The sequence below is a fragment of the Vidua chalybeata genome, chromosome 3, assembly GCF_026979565.1.
Source record: "Vidua chalybeata isolate OUT-0048 chromosome 3, bVidCha1 merged haplotype, whole genome shotgun sequence".
Taxonomy (NCBI): domain Eukaryota; kingdom Metazoa; phylum Chordata; class Aves; order Passeriformes; family Viduidae; genus Vidua; species Vidua chalybeata.
Genome location: NC_071532.1, coordinates 27,211,077 through 27,235,019, shown reverse-complemented (window position 1 = coordinate 27,235,019; position 23,943 = coordinate 27,211,077). Strand labels below are relative to the sequence as shown.

Here is a 23,943-nt window from a genome sequence, read left to right as displayed (position 1 = left end):
GTCAAAGTGACTTAAGACTAGAAGAATCCAAGAATGCTTTATTACTTAGATTAAAATTTGATTGCCAAAGGATAAAACAAAATCAGAGTGGGGTGGTATCTCCCTTTTAGCTTTAACTAAATCATATGTGTTAATATTTCACTTTAAAAAAAGGAATCCTCCGCTTCCAGGGAAGTGAGACTTAACTCTCAGAGACTTAACTCTGAGGAGAATAGAGGAGAGTAACATAATGCATTTTCATAAAGGGAATTCTAATTACTACGGGTATCTTAATGTTGCATGTTGTTTTCACTAAATACTCAAAATTAATCAAAACACTGGGGAAAATTTAACCTCAGGAAAAAAAACCACTCTAGTAACAAATAGATTCCATACCTTCCTTACCTCATAGTAAAGACTTACGTTGTCAATGACACTCATTCAGTAGCATGAAAATACCTCCCCCATTCCACAATACTTTGGAACTGGCTCAGAGTTTTTAGCAATGTTCTTGCTCAAATTAACATCAAACCTTGCATATTAGATATGCTCTTTCACAAACAGCTTTCAATATCAGTGTGAGCCCATCCTTGCAATTGTTAAGACACACAAATCCTGAGTAAAATATTCATTAATTCTATTCTTCACCCAGGTGCAAAGGCAAAAAGAGCAGTGTGTTTAGTATTTTTAATTCTGTTATCTAATACATAAACAGATACAGTAGTATAAAACTTCCTGTGTCTACGATACATTTTTAAAATCAGGTTTAAGTCATTTAAATCTCAGATCCCCAAAAAATCCATCCTGCACACACCTACTCACCTTCCTGCTCATCTCTTCCAAAACCTGGAGCCTCATCTCCTTCAGCCTCATGTGAATTTCCTTCTCTGGACACAAAGGTTTCCAAGTCCCTGTTCCTGAGCACTCAGTAGAGAGCCTTCCACAGGCACAGCAGACACTCTACTTGCCATTGCTAACAGAGGCTTCCAAAATCCCCGATTAATTTTGCCATGAAAGCAATGTGAATTGTTCAACCTCAGTAATAATTCTGTGCATTTTTATGCTGTTGGCCATTTGTCAACCCCAGATACACCCAGCAATGCCTCGCTGTGAGATGAACTCTATCAAGTTTCCAGTGATGGTGACTGCACTCCCTGGGCAGTCCATTCCAGCGATGAACCCTTTCAGTGAAGAAATTCCTGGTATATCCAGCCTGAACCTCCCCTGGCACAGCTTGACTCTTTGTTCTGTCACTAGCTGCCTGGGAGAAGAGGTCAATCCACACCCTCCTATATGCATATGTGTGTGTACATATATTAAAAAAATAAAATACAGAAAAGCCTTAAATTCTGACACAGCTAGTTCCTCCATTTATAGAACACTTTTTCCCCACAGGTAAGATACAAACTCTAGAAAAAAAAAATAAAATGGGGTTTTATCCACAGCACAAAGCAGGGCAACTTCAAAGGTTTTTGCTTTACACCAAAAATATTGGTTCAGCTGGACACTCTGTGTCCTTTGCAGGTTTTCTCCCCTAGTACAGGAGGTTCCCTCAAGCTTACTTAGTGTTTACCTGTTGTAACTCGTTCTTATGCACACTTTTTTCCATGTCCAATACAATGACCAGCTGCAAGATTAGCAGCACTCACAATTGCCAATCCATAAATCACACATAACTCGGTACACGCACCACTACTCATTTGAAATCTGTACATGCATTGCATCTGTGCACCAGAGTTGCTATGAGCAGATCTTCACCAGACCTTGCTTCAGTGACTTTCTTCAGCCAAAGTGAGAGCTGACCACAGTCACAAAGACAGTTTCTCCCATTTTCTGAAGCTGTCCGACAAATGCATTGCTGTGAAAACCCCCAAGGAAACGTGTGCATGATTTAAAGGAAAAATTCAAAGGCTTATTGCTGAAGAAGAGAGAAATTCCTCTAAGTTTTAAAATTGTTTACACTTACCTTTCCTTGTGCCAATCTGATTCTGGTTGTTTTTTTTTTTTCATTCAGATCCTCAAAATGAACGGTGTTTTGAATTTCTTAAATCACCTAACCATTAACACACGTACCCAAATCTTCAGAAATTCTGCTCCATAAGTTGGAATAAACATAACAAGCCCCAGTATAAAAATGCTATTGAAAAGCAATTTTAAAAATACACCATAAATTCTTAAAAGAAAGTTAGTCTCGAGTGAAGACACCTGCACAGTAGACATCACATAAAATGTTTAGGAATACAAAAAGTTTGCCTGGTGATTCTACAGGGATATGACAAAAAGAAAAAAAAAAAAAAAAACAACCCCAAGATGCTTAGCCATCCTAACCCAAAAAGAGATTAAAATAGCATCTAACTGATTTTATTAATTTTGTTACTGTCTAAATGCATGTGGGAAGCAAGCATTCAAAAGGCATATTTATTTTGTCTCATTGACAAAATAACAAATACTAACCACGAAGATTTCTACCTTTCAACAGTGCAGGCCCTACTCCAAGATGAGATGCAGTGCCCTTCACCAATGCTCCACTTCCATAGCTTCCAAAAATAAAGTGAGGAAGTTCCAGGCATAAGAGCTTTACAAGATCGGAGTCTCAGCATACTCTCTGAAAAATTCAATCACATTAAGAACAGGTTCATCACCTCTCTAATAAAAGTAGGAAGATTCCCTGTACCATGTGCAATTGCAGCGTCTTCTCACAAAATACTCAAACACAGGTATTTATAACCAAATGCAGCTGACATGAGTCAAACCTGCAGCGTGGATGCAGTGGCCACTTCATCCAAAAGCCTTCTTCTCGTCTTCCATCCCCCTGAGGCACCAGGAAGATGATGCCTCTACCTCGTGAAAATACACCAGAGAAGGAGAGCATGTCTCAAGAACCTCACTGTGGTAAGACTTCTAATACCAACAAGGCAGAACCATTGGCTCTTTTGTAATGTGGAGATTAACATTACTGAATGTAGTTATAATGCCACATGAACCAAATCCTAATAGTGTATGTTCAGAAAGATGCATAAGGAGTATGGAAAGTTGGCCTACTAAGTATACTACAACAGAGCTGCATCATGAAAAGCAGAGGAGTAAGTATATTTTGTAGTCATATTACTTAAAATTGACACCAATCATCTTTTGGAAATATTCAACTTGGTTAAATCAAGACAATCACAGGTAGACATTTTTTCCCAAATCTTTGGCTGTATTGCAATGGTTGTTTCAATTTGTCATCTCCAACTAAACATTTCCTATCCATGGATTAACAATATATTTACTGACTTGTGTCTTTTAACAGTATTTATCCAACATAACAAAATAAACTGCAATTTGTTATACTTTTTTTTTTTACAAAACATTTTATAAATATTTTTACAAAATGTATACAAAGCAATTTCAAGTGAGACATACTTTACAAATGAAGGTATTTAAGCAAATAAAGTCCATACCACGCTGACAATAAGTGACACATCCTCTTTAAGTGAAGTCAGTCTGTAAGGCCTCCCTACTCTAACAGATAAATTATACCAAAATCTTCAAAATGAACATAGTTTTCTTAATTGCCAGTTTAAATTTTGTTTTAATATTAGGCAGTATTAAATAACATTGAAATCACAATGCTGATCCAGCAAAATAATGAAAACATGTTTAAAGTCATGCATATTCACAATACTTTGCTGGACTTGAGCCCATATGATTAATAAAACTTCTTTTAAGCACCACAAAAATACAATTATTTCATTTACTGCTTCACCACGTACCAGAATTCCTTTAAAATTGAATTCAAAGGAGTGAACAACAGAACATTAACAATCTAAGATCAATCTTACTAGGATTGTTCAAGGGGTTCCTCTCATCAGCAGTTCAGAGAAATGTGTCTGACCAAATCAATCACCATTACTGTTTGCAATTTGTCATTTTTTATATGCCATTGTCCTCCCTTCCCAATGAGACCCAATAGAAGACACATAACCTGATACTTCAGTTATGTATTTGCTGTAGAGAGGCTGAAAACCCCATACCCATTTCAAGGTGGTACAACAAGCAAGGGGACTGATCAATGTGCAACTTCACCTTTTTTTTCCTCAATAGAAGAAAAATTTAACCAGCTAGCATACAGCTGTGTAACTTACTGCTCTCCTTCCCAAATAGTTCAGAGTGATAAATTAATAAAATTTCCAAAATGATAAAATAAAATATGCATCAGGATACACAGCCATGAGAATATTATTAAATCTAAAAAGGCAATAGGTGAAGACTATCTTGTCAGTTTTGCCAATAAGAAAACAACTACCTGCCTGAAAGTCTATTCTGTGGACACCCAACTAAAAATTTAAAACTGGCAATACTTATTAATATTTCATACAACACTTGGGACTGTTGGGTTTTTACAAACATGTACTTTAAAATTGGCACAACTTTTTAAAATGGCAATTAGTAACATATAAAACCAGTATTTCCATTCATGTTGAAGGGGAAATGAATTTTAAGGAAGTTCATCTTTCTCTCATTGCTTTCTAGATTTGGTTTCCTTTAGTGGTCAGACAGTGGACTGTAGCTCAGTACTGAGCTGCACTGTAATGTTCTACTATCCCAAGGATCTAATTCAGCTTCCTTCCATGCCATTGAGATGGACTGAATTACACACCAGCAAAACCTTTTGGTTTCTCTCCTGTCAATCTCACTGACAACCACAGCTTGTCACAACGAGCCTCTTACATAATGAAAATCATAATCAGCAAGTCTGGAAAATGGCTGGTAATGTTTCTGAGAAATGGTGGAGAAGTTCTGGGGGAGAACATGAGCATATCTTAGAAACCACAAAAGCTGTATCCTCCTGAGCAGACATATGTACTACACACACGTGACCAATGTCAGCGCGCTTATGTGCACTAAAGCACTCATGACCAAAGTAAACTTGAACAAAGCAGCATGGGCAGCAAAAAAAGAGTCATAGATTAAAATAAATAAATAAAATAATAAGATTCTATCTTAACAACATGACAGCAAGCCAAATGCAAACCATGCAATGGTTTCACTTGGCTTTACAATATGAATTAATAATTACACATTTTTTGATATGTTTAAACAATGGGATTGCTGATCAACTTTGGTCTGTACATATCTTGATAATAATGACTGCTACGGTGGATGATTTAACATTCTCTGACAGCAAAAAGCAAAACAAAATCAAAAATAAACACTGGCCTTTAAATTTACTCAGAATAAGGCTAACATCCTCTTAAAATATAAGCTACAAATACAGTTTTCAAATCAAAGTGCTTTTGACACTCGGTCTAAAAAAAAACAAACAAAAAAATAAAAACAAAACAAAACAAACAAACAAACAAAAATTTATACCATTTCAGAAAGACTCAAGGCTGACTACATCCAATTATAAAATGCAAAATCTTTTCCTCAAGAGATAACATATATATGTATTATATATATAAATTCATGGCTCTATCATGGCCTCATCCTGTACACTTTGCTATTTACTGGCTTCCATTCTACCTTCCTTAGTCAAGCATTTATTACTTCATATCATGCCACTGTGACTAAGATCATATAATACCATCCCACAGACTAAAGTTACCCACTACAAATATATCAAGTACTAGTTTCTGCTCAGAAAGCAATAGAAAAGCACTTAAAGTTTAAATTATGAAGCCTTGTAAACACACTGCTGATTTCCTTCCAACTTAAGAATCCTAGAATACAGATTCATTAACAAAGCAAATAATCACTTCTGAATAGAGGTACAGTGGGTTTTCCAGAAAAACTAAAAATTTGATGATTTGTGGAAGAGAAGGGTAGGGGAGAATTGTTGCTTCCATCACTCTTTAAAAACATCTTAATAAATATATCCTTTCAAATGACTGTGATTGTCAGTATATTACCATATTATATAGGGCCTAACAACCTGCAACCCTGTTACATTGCAGTACTGCTCAATAATCAAAAGCACTATCATAATAATACTTGAAACAGTAAGGCCCTAACAGACTGCATTCTAACAAGGATTAACTTTACTTGGATATCTCACTGTAACCACAATGAGTATTGCTCTCAAACACAGAACAGAATCTAGTTTAGAAAGGTTAACCTTAAATGCATGTCAGGCTGTACTTGTGGTGTCATTCACATTTGCTTCTGCTAAGAGAAACATAACTTGTCCATGGTACTGTAACTATTAACACTCTAAGATACTATTTACAGCTGCTTCTAAAATAGAGTCAGTTTCTACAACACTTTCACTGTGGTCTGGAATAAATTTTTCCAGGCAGTTCTCTTGTGAAGCAATAGGTGAAAAATTAGGGAACTCTAATTCAACTGAGCCACTACTTGCCGCTTCATTTTGTGGCTGCCTCCCAGCTTTTTTAAGTTCCAAGATGTTTTTAAATGTAGTTTCTAAACTCTTACTGAGCAGTAAGTCTTCCTGGGGTTCACCAGAGCCTTTCCTGTTATCAGGATGCAAAACCTCATTCTTTGGAGAGCTCCTCAGAGTGTTGTCTTGAAGTGAATTATTACACGTTACCTTTGAGAAAGACTGAACTGCATTCCTTGATATTTTATTGTGTGTTCCATGACTGCCTCTTGACACTATTTTTGACAAGTCTTCAGAACTCAAAGAATTCTCAGTGGGCTTGGCAAGATCTTTCCCACTCATCCTTTCTTCAGAAAGGGCCACATATTGGCTCTCAGAAGAACAATTAGCTTTTTCAAACTTTAAAGCTTTAGTGAGGCTCTCGGATTTTTTAGTAGAAGCTTTTCCTTCTTGTGGTGTCAGAATGTTGTTAGGCACTATAGGAAGTTTACTGTGATTTGTGGACTCTGCTGTGCTGGATTTTGGTCGGTCTCTGGCTTGGGTTTTGGTAGCTTGACTTCGAGAAGGTAATGTTTTGCTAGACTGATGGTCACTTTTGCTGGACTGTGCTTCTTCAGCTGTTTTCTCAAATTGCTTGGCAGAACAACAAAAATCGGCCTGATAACCATCTGAAAATTAAGTAGCAAGATTTTACTAAAATTACCTACACATCCAAATAACTGACATTCCAACACAGTTTCTGTGTACTGAAATTCAAATAACATCCACAGCTTACAGATCTGGGTCTTTAAGAGATGTTCATATGCTTAAGTGTTCTGCTGCGTACAGTGCAGGACATTAGCACTAAATTAATCAGCACACTGCTCACTTATGTGCACTGTAAAAATCAGATTAAGGGCACTTCCCAGCATTCTAAATATGCAAATATGGTCTCTGAAGATTAATACTTTCTACAACACAACCTGTGAATATCTTTTAAAATATGCAGATCACGCAGGACCTTTAAACAAACTGTGGCTGTAATCTTACACAAATAATGTGTTTCCAGGTGCTATGTTTAACAATATCCCAGTTAAAAATGCTGCCATTTAAATGGCCATGACACTCCAAGAGCAACACTTCATTAAGATGAACAAGAGTATTCATGCTTCAAACAGTGCTGGTCGTTCTGGCTGCACGCAAACTCAGAGGTTCTTCCCTGCTAGGATGGAGGCACTACAGGTGTCATGACTGTTGTCAAAAGAAATTCAAACATTTCTCTGCCAAACAAGTAAAATATTTTTTTCCCCACAAATAACTGTTTCAACCCTACAGTGTCTCTGAATTGCTGAATTTTGGAGTTATAAAAAGTTATCTTGCAAATGCTTATTCAGTATTTCACTAACTGGAATCCATAGCAATCAGTGCCTCACTGTGGCCACAACTATTTTTAAAAACTCTACACTTAATTTAGAAGTTAAGTGTTACTTACCAGGATCCACAAGTGCAAGACGCTTTTCCCGGGTCAGAGATGCTCTTTCCTCTTGGTTAAACATCCTATCAATCATAACCATTTCTGCAGAGGGATTTATCCGCTGGAGGAAAAGGAAAAATGCAATCAATCTCTGTAGTGACTCATACGTTGGTATCAAATCAAAACATCGATAGCTTAGTTAAAATTTCAGACAAAGGAACTTCTTTTATTATGTATTTGCGAAGAACATTCACAATTCAACAGTCTTGACTCTGACCCAACCACTACTGAAACTCAATCATGAAGTATTACTCACATTGTAATGCAAATTTTATTTGGGAAAGACTTTAAAACATGAAATTGCTATTCCAGTTGTACAAATTGTACTTTTTCAGGACTGAGTATGCTTACTTCATAATTTTCCTTCATATAGTATACCACAATTTTACTTCATACAATATCCTTCTCTTTTAGGAGATCAACCAGCAAAAATCTTGAACTGGGACCACTCTATTATCTTCCCTGCACTTCTCTCCTATCCTTCTAACTAGCTGGTGCAGAGCTGCATTTTGCTGACAATGCCTTCAAGCCAGCTGGATCCATCCATCACAGAAAGTGTTCACTGCACTTGGCCATAACATAGGCAACTAGTTTCAAACATGAATGCTATGTGAAATAAACTTTTCAAAATTACTAAATGGGATTTGCCACACAACATACCAGATGCTAAAAGAACAAATTTCAACCTCCATCTTGTTTTTGCAAATATTTAATGGCTAGGATCTTTTACAATGCAACTGCTAGTTTTAAAACCATATTAATTCTAACAGCTATATTATGGATTCCTGTCTCTAAATATCTAAATGCCTATTATACTCAAATTCAAAACTCTTCCAGATTTGAAAGCATATCTGAAGTCACAATGGCATTTCCTAATCCTTGTAAAATACATTCTTTAACTTTGTCAGTTTTATTTTCCCTCATACCTGGGATTGTGAAAGCACTTAAAGAAGCACTTCTGATGAAGTTCCACCTAGCTTTTAAGGACAATGATTTCCTAAACTGTAATATGATTTGGCTCCAATTATAATATGGCTGGAGGCCTCTGAATGGACAACATCAACACTATTTCAGGTTTCATCAGCCACAGAAATACACAGAAATCACCCTCCTGATTATCGCAACCTGTTCAGTGTAAGAGCAAAGCAGAAGCAAAGAACAGAAGTTCATGCTCTTGTTCTGTAGGTATTGTTTTAACAAACTAAATCCCATCCCATAAACAAAGTATACCTGGGTTCTACACCTTACCATTGCATCTTCTATAAGCAAACATCTGTATTTGTTCAGCATAGCCTGTGTCCTCTTCAGAAGCTGTGTAGCTACAGATTCAAATTCACTGTCCACTAGAAAGACAAAGTACACTTTCAAACACTGTTCTTCAATAACCTGCACAAATTTTAAAATGTTCCTTTTCTTATTGCTCTAATTTACATTAAGAATTCTCACAATACACTGATTACGAACTTACTGCCAAATTTTAGAAAGAAAATTACCTTTTCTTAAATCTTCTTCTGTTGGCAGTGATCCCTGGCACACATGGTATGAAAGGAGTCTTTGAACGGCATCATTTAATGATCTGAACCGACTTTTATCTGGTGTCACAGCATGTACCTGATCCTTCTGTAATTGCTGCAGAATACTACAAAAAAATTAATGATATATACTTAACATACTGTACAGAGTTTTTACATTGACAATAGTAAAAATTAAGGTTTCTGCAACAAAATTAAAGTGAAATCATGACTTACAAAGCTCCTTTAGTTAACTGTTTAGCAGCAGGCCTTTTCTGTCCAACTAAATGACCATCAACCTAAGTTCAAAATAAAAGACAAATTACAATATAGCCCCTCATTTGCAAAACCTAAGTTTCAGGATTTGTTTCTGTGAATTAGGTACATTACCAACAGTAACTGCAACCACCAAATAAATACAAACACTTTCAACTATCTCCTATTTTCACAGGGCACTGTGTATCCACAAAATAGGGAAGTGACATAAACCAAAGGTCTGAAACGCTCTTTGTAGACAAATTCCACTGCTGTGCATTATACGTACGTCATTAAGAATGAGAAGATCAAAGTTAACAGGTGCAAAGAAGGAAAGATACAACTAACAACTTTTACAAATAAATCTGCTCATACAAACTGTCTCTGCATTTCTCAGATGTCATCTTATTTAATATTGATGGATTAGAGTATCTGTGAGGAAAGCAGGCTAAGGTTGTGCACTTAAATTCTCAAAAGCCACAGTGGATGGGGGGGGTGGTAGCAGTAAAATTCATTCTAGGAATTCTGTTTCAGTGTCACTGCTACAGATATTGCCCATCAGGTGGAAATCTACGTCATTTTCTCCTTTGCTTAGATATTTAATGAAATCAAGATTTTTCCTGGGAACACTCTCCTAAGACCGGAGACTCTCTGATGGGGTAAAGATTCATGGCAGGCACACTGGAGGAGTATTTGCCTCAAAAAGCCTCCAACTTGAGAGCACAAAAGTTCTCACCACCAAGCAGAATGAATATCTGACCAACTATTGCACAACCAGGCTGACCACCTAACTAAGCAGTACTGTACCTTCTGCTCTACTTGTACATCAGTAAGACGTGGAAAAACATTCCTGTCCTACTGCATTGATAAATACATTTACAAACAAAAAATTTAAGTCAGAGCCTCTCCAAAAAAAACTCATCCTGGACAGTGTTTTTGTACATACTTGCATTATGTAAGAGAACTTTTGATGGTAAAAAAAGAACACTGCAGTAAAAAGACCAGGTGGAATGGTTCTGCTGCTTCTCACAAACCACACTCTCCCAGTTAGCTAGAGAACAGCTGAGTTTGTAAGAAATAATGAGAAAAGTAGGTTTGACCAACTCAATGAAGAATCGCTATGTCATACAAAATTATCTCAGGGAACAGTACAGTCAGACTCCACTTACTGAACTGAATCTCAAAGCAGCATTCAGTGTATCAATTTGCAAAATAATCAACATTTATTATGTCAAGGTAGAATTTGTCAAGTTTGAGGGAATTCATATACTCTACAAAAAACCTGCAATGATTCCTTATTTGTTTATTCACTACCTTCCCTCACCCCAGTGGAGAGGAGATACAGGGAAAAAAAGTAAACCTTGTGGGTTGAAAAGAACCGTTTAAAAACAGGAACAAAATAATATAGTAATGACAGTTATTCTAAAGTTGTAATGAAAAAGAGAAAAGGGGGAATTAAACACAGGAGAAGCAAGTGATGCACAGTGCAATTGCTCAGCACCCTCTGAACAATGCCCACCCCGCTCCCAAGCAGTGATCAGAGGCTCACAGGCAATTCCTACATTTACACACAGACATGATGCTCCATAATATGGGATATTCCTCTGGCAGTTTGGGCCAGCTGTCCTGTGTGTGTCACTGGCACACCATGGGGCACTGGGAAGGCCATGACTTGCAGAGTAAGCACTGCCCAATAACTGAAACACTGGTGTGTTATCAACATTACTCACATCCCAAATCCAAAACACAGCACTGCACCACCCACTAAGAAGAAAATGAGATCTATCCCAGACAAGACCAGGACAAACAGGGAAACATATAAATAGAAGTTCTCTACCTGTATACTCTGCTGAACTGTTGACGATCCTATCACTTTTTCTTGTGGCTGTGCTGCTCCTAGAGATTGTTGTATGATTTTTCCTCCAGAGTCCTGTCCTATAAAAAAAAGTTTAAAAGATTCTTGTCATGCTAAGCAAGAGGAGAATAATTTTGGCTACCTATCTGGATAGTTTCACTTGAGTTTTAAGGAAAGCTGACTAATGCTTTTAAGCATAAGATGTAACTATGCCGTGGAGAAACCAACTCATAAAAATTAAACACAACTGATATTTTGCCTGAAAATAATAAAAATCCTCGGATAGAAATCACATCTCACCATGGTACCGCAACATAAGAAGAAATTCAAGTGTTCTAAGTTTAGTGTCCCAACAATTTACCTATAATCATACAGTGAATTTTATCAAGTGTTTTAATACCAATCCTCCCTCAAGTGTATTACCCAATTTTTTCTAGAGCTCCTGGAAGTATTTAGACAGCAAGCATATTTTTTCCCCTACATATTTTTAGATAGGCAAACTTCCTCCAATTGCCTTGCTTCATAATCCAAACAGCATCTCATCAGTCATGCTACCTTACAACCAAAACAAGTACAAATTTATTAGGTTTCTTTTCCCCAAAGACACCCAGCATACCGTGCAGATTGTATAGAACTGCCTGGACAGCTTATACATAAGAGTACACTAGGGGAAAAAAAAAAAAGCAAGGTAGAGTATAGGACCTTATTCAAAAGGTTACTTATGTACAAAGAGAACAGGAAGGTTACTGCATTTTTCTGCTTGCCTTGAATGCACCGGTTGCGCTCTCTCAGTAGCACGGTGCTGCTTGAAAAGCTGCTGTTTTGCCATGAACAATGAATGAACTATTCTAACTGACAGGGACGCATTCAAGAACAAAGTGAGTGATGACAGCCTGCACATAACCTTGTAATACCTATTTCTCTTCCCTCTGTAACTGAAGCAGCCATCACATTCAACATTCTAGAAGTTTCATGGAATTTTAGCAGATGTCTGTATATTGAAAATTAAGTATTTCTATCTTCTTATGCCGAAAAAAAAAAAAAGCAAAATGAAAGAAGGTACAATTTTGGCTTTTACAGAGGAGAGAATTGCTAATTGTGAAGATTCAACTTTTCTCTCTAGAAAATGAAGTGCCATGACTGAGAAAAATCAAAGCACACATTCAAAACTGAAAAAATATAGCTTGAATTCTTCTAAAAATAAAATTCCAACAACCTTTAGAACCCTATGAGCATGAGGCATCTAAGTCTGACACACTGAAGAAGAACTAATCTCTGTTGCTGCAGAAAATTAAGAACATTATGTTAAAAAGACCTTAGTTGACCTGATAGTGTGTTGCTCAGAAGACTTGTTAGCTGAGGCTGTCTCAAATTGTCCTGTGTCTTCGATGCAGAAACTGGTGATGTCTGGTTCACGGCCTTTTTCTGTGGCACATACATAAAATAAAGAACAAGTTTTTTTAAAAATCACAGTGAAATATTTACTGAAAGCTTTAAGAAAAACAAGGAAAAGGCACTTAAAATTCATCTCCATGTATACTTTTTTAACTTCAAACTCATCAGTGGTGAAATTTCACACATCTCAATCCCTCCAAGTTCAAGAATTTTATAAAGTAAATCAGAGGGGAACAGAAGTTACACTAACAGCACACATATATACCAGTTGCATTCTACAAGACCCCTGATTTCCTACTACAAGTGGGTCTCAGAAAATACAGCTTCTCAGAGTTTCAGAACCGCAAGATGACAAAGTTGCTTTCCCAACCAAAAAAAACCCACAGTGGAACAAACCCTCCACTGCTTAGCAACTGAATGATACATGGTTTAGTATAAAGTACAATGTTTAAAATGCAAGTACAAACAAACTAAAAAGATTCTGGCAAATAGTGGCATTTGTACTCTGTAAGTTCCCATTTACAGCTCTGAAATTTCAGCGCAAGAACAAAATTATCTTTTACAGTAATAAGAAATACTCTGCTTTTATAACTGCTGAAACTCACTGACCCAGCACATAACCTGCAAACAGGAAAACATAGACACATGAAGAGAAAGTCAGACAGGCCTCAAATTACTCATCTGCAAACAAAATGTTACAACCTGCACCAGAAGTCTTGGAAAAGATTACAAATGTGTTTCTACAACATGTTCGTACTAGTTTTTTAAATACACATTATTTTCTAAGACATTTCACTGCAGATTTTAGGTTTGGTTAAAAAAAAAAATCCATCAGGCCTTTGGAAAAAGAAAGATCTATGTAAATGAATAAAAAAGAGAAAGATCTAATTAGTGCAGATGCATTCTGAGAGAGTGACCAGTATTTTAAAATGACACAAAGTTAAAAAAGGACAAAAATTTAATAGCTTGTTGCTAATTGCGTTAAAAGTCACTGAGTTAAAATTGGCAGCTCACTCTGGAACTTTATGGATTTTTTATTTTGAACTTTTGACTGTTCATAAGTTCACTTACGAAAAGAGAAAAATTTGAGCTGAATATATACTGCAAGTGTATCTACTTACAAAACAGAAAACATCAAACCTTTAAAGTGAATTCTGATTTTTTTAACTACTAGCTTGACTTCTTAAGAGGTTTTTATTCATGTTATGCTTTTACAAACTGCTTTAAAAGGTATTTCTTTTTAAGGATTCTAAGAAACATTATTTGTCTTTGCATCAAATTTGAAAGCTTCAAACTGCTCAGACACACATAGCAAAAGTGCTAATAGAATAAATAAAAAAAGGAAGCCCAAGAAACCTTTTCATCTCTAATTTCAATAAGTCAAACCATGAAAATGCATAGGTTTTACTGAGGTCAAATGACTTTTAAGTGCTAAGAAGGAACCTGAGCCTTTACATCTAGTCTATGGTAAGGTTTACAAGAGAGCTCACAATTGTATAAACTTACAGTGCCCATTCCTTTAAACAGGAGCAGACATAGATCAATGCTAAGCACTTCTGAAAACAATACTACAAATCACCAACAAAATCTTTGGAATTAATCAAAGTGACAGAGTTGTTCACTCAGTGACAGATTTAGAAAATACCAAGTGAAATGATGACTCTGGGTTATAGTAATTTTCAGCAGTTCCACAGTATTTGTAACAATACAAACCAGCAAAATGAACATTCTGTGTATTATCCAGATTTTAGCACAGCTTAGAAGCCTTTCTTTGGCTACATTCTCAAGCAGCTTTCATACCTGACCAAAGGCAAACTGTTGTTGTGTTACTCCCACAGACGTGTGACTAAAGGTGCTGACAGACTTGGAGGAGGATGCTGGAAGACGATGCGATGCACTGACGGCAGCTTGAGCTCTGTTCTGGACCAGCTGATCTCCTGTAAAGTTCCCTCCCGATGCGACAGACTGAACGGATGCTCCCAAGCTGGGGTGCACTGAACCAGAAGAACTCGCAGCAGCAAATCGACCAGAAGCTGACATATTTGAGACTGTGGACTGCCCAGGTGACATGGTGGTAAAACTCGATCTGCCTTGAGAAACATTAGCTTGGCTCGGTGACAAATGCAACACCGTTGGTGACGCCTGCTGCAGTGGCACCTGTCCACCAACAATTTGGGAAGTTCCATGATTTACTATAACTTGGTTTCCAGGAGCTGTGAATGTCTGGCCTGAAACAAGCTGAACAGCTGTGTTCTGATTATTCAGCATCTGTCCTGAATACGACTGGTTGGCTCTCAGCATGTTTGTAGAGTTCCTGTTGAGCATTACATGCTCAGCAGACACTTGGCCAGGAACCAGCTGGGAAGGCTGAGTCTGAAGAAGTTGTCCATTTATGGCCTGGACATGAGGAACTGAATTTGAATTAACAGACAAACTTGTAGGTATGAGAAACTGGTTTTGAGGTGCATGAGGCTGTCCCATAGGAGAATGGATAACAATACTACCTCCAGCATTGCTAACTGTCTGAGGTGTAACTGATTTTCTTGTATTTTGTTGTTGATTAACAATATTAACAGACATATGAGGACCAACTACTGAACTTTGAGGTGAGTTTGCAGAAGCGAATGGAATCCCTTGCTGTACATGATGTTGCTGTATTCCCAAGTTATTCACATTGTAAGCAGTCTGCTGACCCATCTGAACAGGCTTTGGTTGGATATTAACAGGAACTTTGTTTGAGTTTGGCGCCAAACCCCTTTGAATGATGATATTATGGACAGGCAATGAAGTCTGAAAATTTGTGCTGTTAAATGGAACAGTTACAGGTTGTGCTACAGGACTTGAACTTGAGTTACTGAACAGTGAGTTCCCATTTGGAGTTTGTCTGTGAACCAAGAGGCCACTGCTCATGTTTGCAGGTGTTTGCTGACCATTGCCTTTCAGTATTATCTGAGATCCATCGAGGTTATTGATGGTCATCATGGAAGGCTGATTACTAAATGAACCAATCAGCTGTATCTGCCCAGAACCACTAATCTGGCTGCTATTAGACAAATGCTGGCCAGGAACACTAATTCCGACATGTTGCATAAAGCCATGTTGCACACCAACTGTATTGCTTGCAAAAGATGCTCCAACAGGTTGCTGTACCACTTGAGTAACTCCTATAGGTTGCAACGTCTGACCTGAGTAATTAGAAACATTAGAAGCCTGAGTAAAGGATGCTGATGAAGAAGGATGAAGCTGAGCTTGTGCAAACTGTTGGCTAGAACCTACACTGGCATCCAAATATGCCTCTTCCGCCAAAGTCTGTTCAGTAATATTGGCCTCCTGTAAGGACTTCTGAAGAATATCAAAAGGCTGATCCTCAGTAAGATCAGGTAAAGGAGAAGACACAAGTTCATCTTCAAGAAACTGAAGGCTACTGGACAGCTGCAGTCCATCACTAGGCCCCTCTCCAAGCTGACCACTTACACCTTTTACAGACGACTTAGGATCAGTGTTCTGAAACGCAAAACAAGAAATACATCACTTTCAGAAATTCTAGTATCTGCTTTGTTTCCTCATTAGTTATTTTTCCATGCAAGCGTTCTTTCTATACAGAATTATACTCTTCCCAAAGCATGTGCAGGGTGACGTTGACCCCGTACAGTGAGCCAGCACAAACAGGTCATGGATTCCCCCCGCTCACACCCTCAGACTGCTGGAGACGCTTCTCTCCTTTTCCTTCTCAAATCTCTCAATATACAGCACTTAGCTCAGCAGCTGCACTGTTTCAAGAGGACATGAAATGCTGTCTAAGTGCCATTTCCCTTCCTCAAGCTGAGCACTCTACTGACAAAAGGATAAGAGAAACGAGGAGGGAAAACACCTCCACTCTAATTCAGTTTGGGGCAAGGCTTCAGTACCAACAGTAGAAGCAGAGAAAAGGCAGAAGAAAGCTTTTCTTCCACTGACTTCTATCAAATGAGATTCGCCTCCAAAATCCTACCAGCATTTCTATAATCACTTAGCGAAAACTAGTGACCATTATTCATAAAGTTAAGGCATTATGTTAATTCCTTGTTTAAAAAAATTTTAGAAACAAGGGAGTAAGAAAAAAAAGTGTTACAGGCTGTGGTTTATGCTCATAAAAAGATTACTGAAAACTATAAACATTGGAACTACCACAAATATTAATTGGCACCTTTAATGAAAAAAAATCCATCAAATCCACATCTATTAACACCATGATAAGGAAAATCAAAACCTATTTACTCTGGCCTACTGTCAAGATTTTCCTAAAACAAAATTCTGTCCAGAAACTCTAGACAATACAAGCATCAGGTTTCTGCAGATAGAATGACAAAATTTAAATGCATAATAACACTCATGATAGTTTTAAGTTAGGCAAAGTACACTTTTCTAAATTGCATGATCACATCTCAGCTATTCAGAAGCAACAACCAGTTTCTTTTTAGTCAGGATAAATGGAAACTGTGGGTGTGCAATTATCACATTCATACTCTGAGCCTTCACTCCTTAAAGGTCATAGACACTTCACCTCATGTAAACAGTGTGAAGATGCTGCAAGCCATAATTATCACATGCAATGATGTCACCACCCTAACTTCAGTTCCCCAAGCATACTTATTCAGAATTTTACCCCAATCTGTTTCTGAAAAAACTCTATTTTCTGAAACTTCAGTCATGTTTTAAAATATTAAAATATTTTTCTTAAGATTAGATGAAATATTTTCAAGTTACAACTATTGAACTACAGCAAGCTTTTAGCATTTCTGTTAATAGAGGAATTAAACCACTGCTTAAATGTCTCAGTGTCTGAACCTCAGGAACACCTAAAGCTACAAATCAGGTTCTCAACTGTACCTAGCTACCACTGGGCAGTGTAAAAAGGAATCACTAATTAGGCCATAATTAGGACTCTTAATGTCAGGTTCAGGGGGATTCCCTATTGCATCTCTAAGTTGTCCCCAAGTAAATGACCAAACTGAAATCTTCCACTAATGCTATTCCAGTTAGTACAAACAATACCACTATTACTACTACCAATAATAACACTAATAAATAATATTACATGCAATCAGGATTAATAGCTTAAAACTCTCCAACTGGAACAGAGAATCCCAAGTTTCATTCCTTGCTCCCAGGACTATTTAACATTAGAAAATATTTTTATATGCAAAAACTGTAACCTTCCAAGTTAACATCTGAATCATTACTGTCCAGATTCAGAAGAGCCAGCAGAATACCATGCTAATTTCAAGAAGAAACCAAAGCCTCTGCAGCTTCATGAATCTGCTGCCCAACAAGAGTCTTATTCTAACTGGCTCCATGAATATTCTGCTCTCTTATGCTGTCCTAGTATACTGTAACAGGAGAATAGAAGCAGCCACCCAGTACAAGCCAGATAACAGGGCAATGGCTAGGGAAGCCTCTCATAACGACTGCGACAGGAAACCAACCTGGAATCAGCAGAGGTGGTACAGACTCAACTCAGGGAAGGTTAGGATGGGGCATGGGGGAGCAGTATAAGGGAGTGGGAAGAGTGCTGTCTTTTCCTTCAGTCAGCAGGAACTTCGTCTTGCTTGTATTAGGTGTTGGTTGAGCATGCTTACCAGCTGAGGCACTGAACCCTCGACACTGAATTTGTAAACTCTGCCACTGAAAGGCTGAGATGGGCAGCAAGACAGTCAATCCTACTTCATGGTAGCAATTCTGAATATATACAAAGACATAACTTTCAGTATCTGCAAAAACTTTAATGACAAAAGCCTCAGGAGCTTTTAACTTTTCAGGTATCCCATTTTATAAGCAGGGATTGTGAAACGATCTGTTTATGTTAAAACTTGTTCCTTCCCAATGAACTGTAAGAACCTGTATTTGTAATCAAGTCATTCTTCACCTATGTCAGCACAGGAGGGAGGAGGGAAGAGAAGATGGCATTGGTCTTCCCTATGAAGATATAAAAGGATGAAGACAGAGCAAGCTAAGAATTAAACTGTAGTATGTCATCCTAGGAACATATACTAGGAATCCCTGCTCCTCTGATCACCTGCCTTCTAGATTATTTACCTCCAATTTCATACATGAGAAAGCTCCTAGCTTTCACCAAATGTTTTATTTCTTCCAATTGCTAATCCCTAGGTGACAAACCCACCTTGTCCAGAATCTCCCACTGCCCCTCAAAATTATTCAAGGAAACTCACTTTCTGAAAATACACCAGAAACACCCTACTCCTGCCTACCTAGTCATGCTCATCTGAAGGATATCTACAGAGAACAACTAGGAAGTCTAGGCTATGACAAATGCATGTCATACGTCACCCTTTTTTCCCTAAACCTGTTTTTTCTTAGGTTAAGTCCTCAAACCCCATCTCTGCCAGTGCTGCATACAAGCAGCTGCTGTCTGCTAATGACCACAGCCTGGTACCAAGTTGAAACCACTCTTCCCCATCAGCTGAAAATTGGGCATGTCCTGTTACTCTTGTTACCCTACTCCCTCATCATTATCTCAATCCACTTGTCTGTTTCTTCTACAATATTTAATAGCAACCCTGAAAGGGGAAGGACAGGACAAACACTTTACACTACTGTGCTTACAGGAAAGTCACTAGTTCTCCACACACAGATTAATGGTTTTCAGAATTTCTTCATGCCAATTATTTAAGGTCCCTACACACCTACAACTGTATCCATGTATCTGTTATGAACATGAGACAAACAGACACGAGTCAAGGTAACAGTACAATAGAAAGAGGAGTTACCAAGAAAATCCTATTCTATGTATACAAGTAACTTAATTGTGGGATTAACAATTCAGTTGTTTTAAAAAACACACTAATGAAACCAAAGAAATGTGAGTCTGAAGGGATCTCCTAAGTCATCCACTCCAATGTTCTACTGAAAGCATGACTTACACTAGAGCCTTGAATTTACCACCAAGGACTGATTGGGATTCCACAATCTCATTGTGTGAAACGTGGTCCAGGGTTGCAAAACACTCCTGGCAAGAAGAACACTGAAGACTTCTTGCAACACCTAATGAATTTAAATCAACTTCCGTAACACTGAAGTTACAGGAAGGACACATCCCAAATTAGCTCCTGAGTCAAAAGAAAAATAAATACAAAAAGAGAAAAAACAACCAACTCACTCATTAATTAAAAAAAAAAAAAAAACAAACCTGCCAGCTCAGAATCTACATAAAGTAAGAAACAAAAGCCATTCTAACATACACAGAAAGCATACGAATTACTCACTTTCAAGGTCTATCTTTGAGCACTACTACTCCTACAATCACTAAAGTCACAAATGCAGTTTACTGGAGAATTACACCAGAGAGCATTTTCACTGCTCAGCAAGCTGCTTTACATATTTACAAAACACATCCCAACAGTGCAGTATTTTTTAATTAATTCCCCACTGAAACACTTAAAATACTAACAAACACAAGATAGGTTCTATGTTACTATTCAGAGCTTTCACAAGAAAAAGCTGAAACCCACATCTACTTCATTCAGTTTTATGACAGCCAAGTAAAGCCATATAGAATCATGCAATCTCAGTGCTAAAGTAATTTATCTCTGACCACTTACATTGGAGTTGGCAAAAATTGAATTTGAGTTGGCTACAGAATATTCTGCATTAGTCAAGTCTTCATTGCTCTGGTAAAAGACAAAAATAATGTTTAGAACTAATACACTCAATGAAGCTTATCTATGCCTAATACACAGCAATGCTACTTACAGATTTACTACTAGGTCCATGTAGAAAATAATTCAGCGCTTGTGGGTCCCTGAAGGGGGAAAAAAATAAAGAAGTTAACACTTTTTAGAAGTCCTTTTTACTAATGAGGCTAATTTAACTAAGTCACATACTGTATTCATATAAATCAGATCTCTGGTAAAAACAAATCTTTCATTGAATCCAATGCAAAGCTGAAAGTTTGTATAATCTGAGGCTCTGTGCTTCTGTATCAGCACAACTTCCAGATGCTGATCATATCTGCTGCCATTGTAACAAGGCATTTCAAGCAAATAAACTATGTTGATCACAAAATTTTAGTTGCACTCTACTGCATTTCCCTTTATGAGGGTGATCCTCATATTCTCTTGAAAAACACGGTATTTTGTGACAGCACACAGCACAAAACCTAAGGAATATACTACCACCAAATAATGTGAGAACTAAAACAGGTACCACCTCTTCTACAGCTAAACTGTAATGTCTTGTTTAGCTAGCATCTAATAGGGTATTTACAAACCTGATTCTTTGATGGGTTTTCTGACATCTTTGACACAAGTTAATAAAAATTTATGACTGCCACAGTAACAGACCCCTCATGAAGAAAAACTGGCACCTTTTCCAAGTAAAACCAACCACAGAAATAATTGACTAAATATTATGATTTTCAGTGTATTTAATTAGCTTAGCACTAGCACTAACTAAAACTCATATTAAAAATGTAGTCAGATAGGATGAGTGTCAGAATTCAAACAAATACAAATATATTAATTTAGCTGTATATATAGACCAAGTAAAAAGAATAAAAGGCTGTTTTACATGGGCTTATTATAATGCAACAATTATAAAGCATTTCCCTTAGCATAAAGAGTAAACTAACATGGATTTCTTTGATTTTTAAAACATGTTTATTGATCAACAAGTAATAATAAAACATTTTTTAGAAGCAGATTATAATGCAAAAAAGCAGTAACTAAAAATGCCTCCTTCTTGCTTGATGGTCCTAGAAAATAAAGAGGCATAAAGTCAAAAGACATAACGGTACTTGGCAGGGACTTTCTTTTACTATTATGCTTACAATATTGAAGTGGTTACATATATTTTGAAATAGAAATGTCATTTTCACAGTAGATTTCACAGAATTTCAAAAATTAAGGAGCACAGAACTCATGATCTTATATAGGGTTCTATTATGCTCATGAATTTTATCAGTAAAATAATCAGGCCATTTAATACTAATCACCCTCACTGTCTTCCAATCATGCAAAATGCAATTAAAAATTAAGACCACTTCATCACCTTAAATATTGTCTTTAGTAAGGAAGGAATTTTAAATGGCACCTACCAAATCACAGATCAGATTAAAAAAAATGTTTTCCATTCTTCTAGATGCTTAAGACAATAATTGCTGCCAGCAGCAGCAAGAACACTGTAATTTTTCACACAAACACTCATCTGTACAAAGAGCACTTCATTTTCTGGACCACCTGTGATCTTGTAGTAGGATCCTCATGATTCATGCTCATGACAGAGCACTTAATTGTCACATGATCATCTTTATGCTCATGTTCCAAGTAGGAAGTGTTTTCACATGGCCATAATCAATAACCTCACACAACAGTTACTTCACAGAATGTAACTGAGCCTTTATTGGCACTGCTTTTGCTACAGCATTGAGAGCAACTCTCAAACTACAGCAGCCACTCTGGGGGTGTTTTGGTCTTTCTGAAGTTACAGCTCTCACTGGTTTCACTGGAAGTTTTCAGGTGTGTGAGAAAGGTAAAAAGCCTAATTGTTTCCTACACCTAAGACAGTAAAAAATTCTTGTATGAACTGGGAATGATCTTTTAGCAGCTGCTATGAGACTTATGCCAGTCTAATTTCTACCAGAGTTTGAACAAAGTTTTGGGCATGAAAAGTTAAATTCTCCTCTTGTGTTTTATATGCATTTATAGCATATTATCTGTTCTTGAATACTGAGATGAACGATACCCAAAGGAAATCAACTTGTCACATATACAATCCATACAAAACTTGCTCATGCTTCAGCTATCCTAATTACTTTTGGAGATTGCCACATAGAATTATAAAACTCCATATAAATCTGTTAGGGAAATTGGTGAGGGAGGGCCACAAAAAAACCCACCAACAACTCAAATGACCACTCAAAATCCCTGATTTTATTAAAATCAAGTATCTCTGACCAAAATGCTGGTAAATTCTTTGTTGCAGATAGGAAACAGGACAGAGACCTATTCTTTTTTTCTAACATTTAGATGCAAATGTGTATGACTAGTAGAAGTGAAATATTGAAGTATTTCGAATTAAGAAAAAAGTAATTTTACTTTGCCCTTAAAATACAAGCACAGTATTAAAAAATTATCTAGTTCCACTACTCAGAAAAATTGACATCTTTGGGGATTTGATTTTAAAAAAAAGTTATTTGCTGTGAAGTTTGTAGTAGCATCCCTAGTAACATGCATCAGCACTGATCTGGTATTACCACTACCTGAGAAGAGAATCCATTTTCCATGAACACACACTCCTTAGCCTCTCCTGTGGAGAATGTCAACAAGCATCCATCGGGATTGAAGGCTTTGCAATCCACACATCTCCATGTGGAAGACGTGAAGCATGTCTGCTCATTTCACTGCAAGTCACCTCATCTTCAGACAATATCAAGATAGAATCACCTTCTAGAAGATGATTTTGCAAAATTATTATTCCCAACTTTTCTGTAGTAATTCTTAAGGGAAACTTACCCAATAAGATCAAGGAGACAGGATTCATCATCGTCATCATCCATGACAACTAGAATAAATGAGAGGATGGATATTTGATATGTATCACACAAAAGTTTGTTTTCAACAACAAAACCCATTTAGAGCATTTCAGTATTTTTAATAAACAATTTAAGAAGTTGACAGTTGTCTATTATTGACAAAGTTCTTAAGTAGACCTGCACCTTCTACAGATGTCTGCTGATTTATCTGAAAATCAAATTCAGTCACATGCGAAGATTTACAAAACCCCATACAATGTTTTAAAATCCAGGGGGGTTTTAAAAATTTAAATCACAGAAAGACAAATTATTAACCAAACTGATTAACAATAACTTCTACAATTTAAAGTAGTAAAAATATCAACACGGAATGCAATCTAAGACTCCAATAAAAATGCTTCTATAGGAATTTATTCCCAGTTAATCCCAGTGAGGGAATAACCAAACACTACAAAGACTGTTACATATTAGTGGTTGTAGCATTGAGCGGCCAAAAAGGTAAATAAACTTTGGTCAATGTCACAAGGAGGCTGCTACAGTCTAGAATCAGAACTATAGCCAAAACATGACTAAGCATTAAAAGAA

General features: G+C 37.0%; 1 protein-coding gene across 7 annotated transcripts in view; it reads right to left on the bottom strand.

The window, feature by feature from the left end:
• Nucleotides 1–3,155: 3,155 nt before the first annotated feature.
• Nucleotides 3,156–23,943, bottom strand: part of BICRAL (BICRA like chromatin remodeling complex associated protein) — a 45,308-nt gene continuing 24,520 nt past the window's right edge. For 5 of the 7 annotated variants that reach the window (XM_053937567.1, XM_053937564.1, XM_053937565.1 and 2 more), the window contains 11 exons: nucleotides 23,339–23,387; nucleotides 20,580–20,628; nucleotides 20,429–20,497; nucleotides 14,631–16,334; nucleotides 12,761–12,860; nucleotides 11,418–11,515; nucleotides 9,563–9,624; nucleotides 9,308–9,453; nucleotides 9,063–9,157; nucleotides 7,773–7,875; nucleotides 3,156–6,969 (listed from right to left, as the gene is read on the bottom strand). In XM_053937567.1, coding sequence (XP_053793542.1) covers nucleotides 6,167–6,969; nucleotides 7,773–7,875; nucleotides 9,063–9,157; nucleotides 9,308–9,453; nucleotides 9,563–9,624; nucleotides 11,418–11,515; nucleotides 12,761–12,860; nucleotides 14,631–16,334; nucleotides 20,429–20,497; nucleotides 20,580–20,628; nucleotides 23,339–23,382 — 3,273 coding nt within the window. In that variant the 5' untranslated portion in view covers nucleotides 23,383–23,387 and the 3' untranslated portion in view covers nucleotides 3,156–6,166. The remainder of the gene's footprint in view (nucleotides 6,970–7,772; nucleotides 7,876–9,062; nucleotides 9,158–9,307; nucleotides 9,454–9,562; nucleotides 9,625–11,417; nucleotides 11,516–12,760; nucleotides 12,861–14,630; nucleotides 16,335–20,428; nucleotides 20,498–20,579; nucleotides 20,629–23,338; nucleotides 23,388–23,943) is intronic. The other 2 variants (XM_053937569.1, XM_053937570.1) reach the window with 2 other exon arrangements.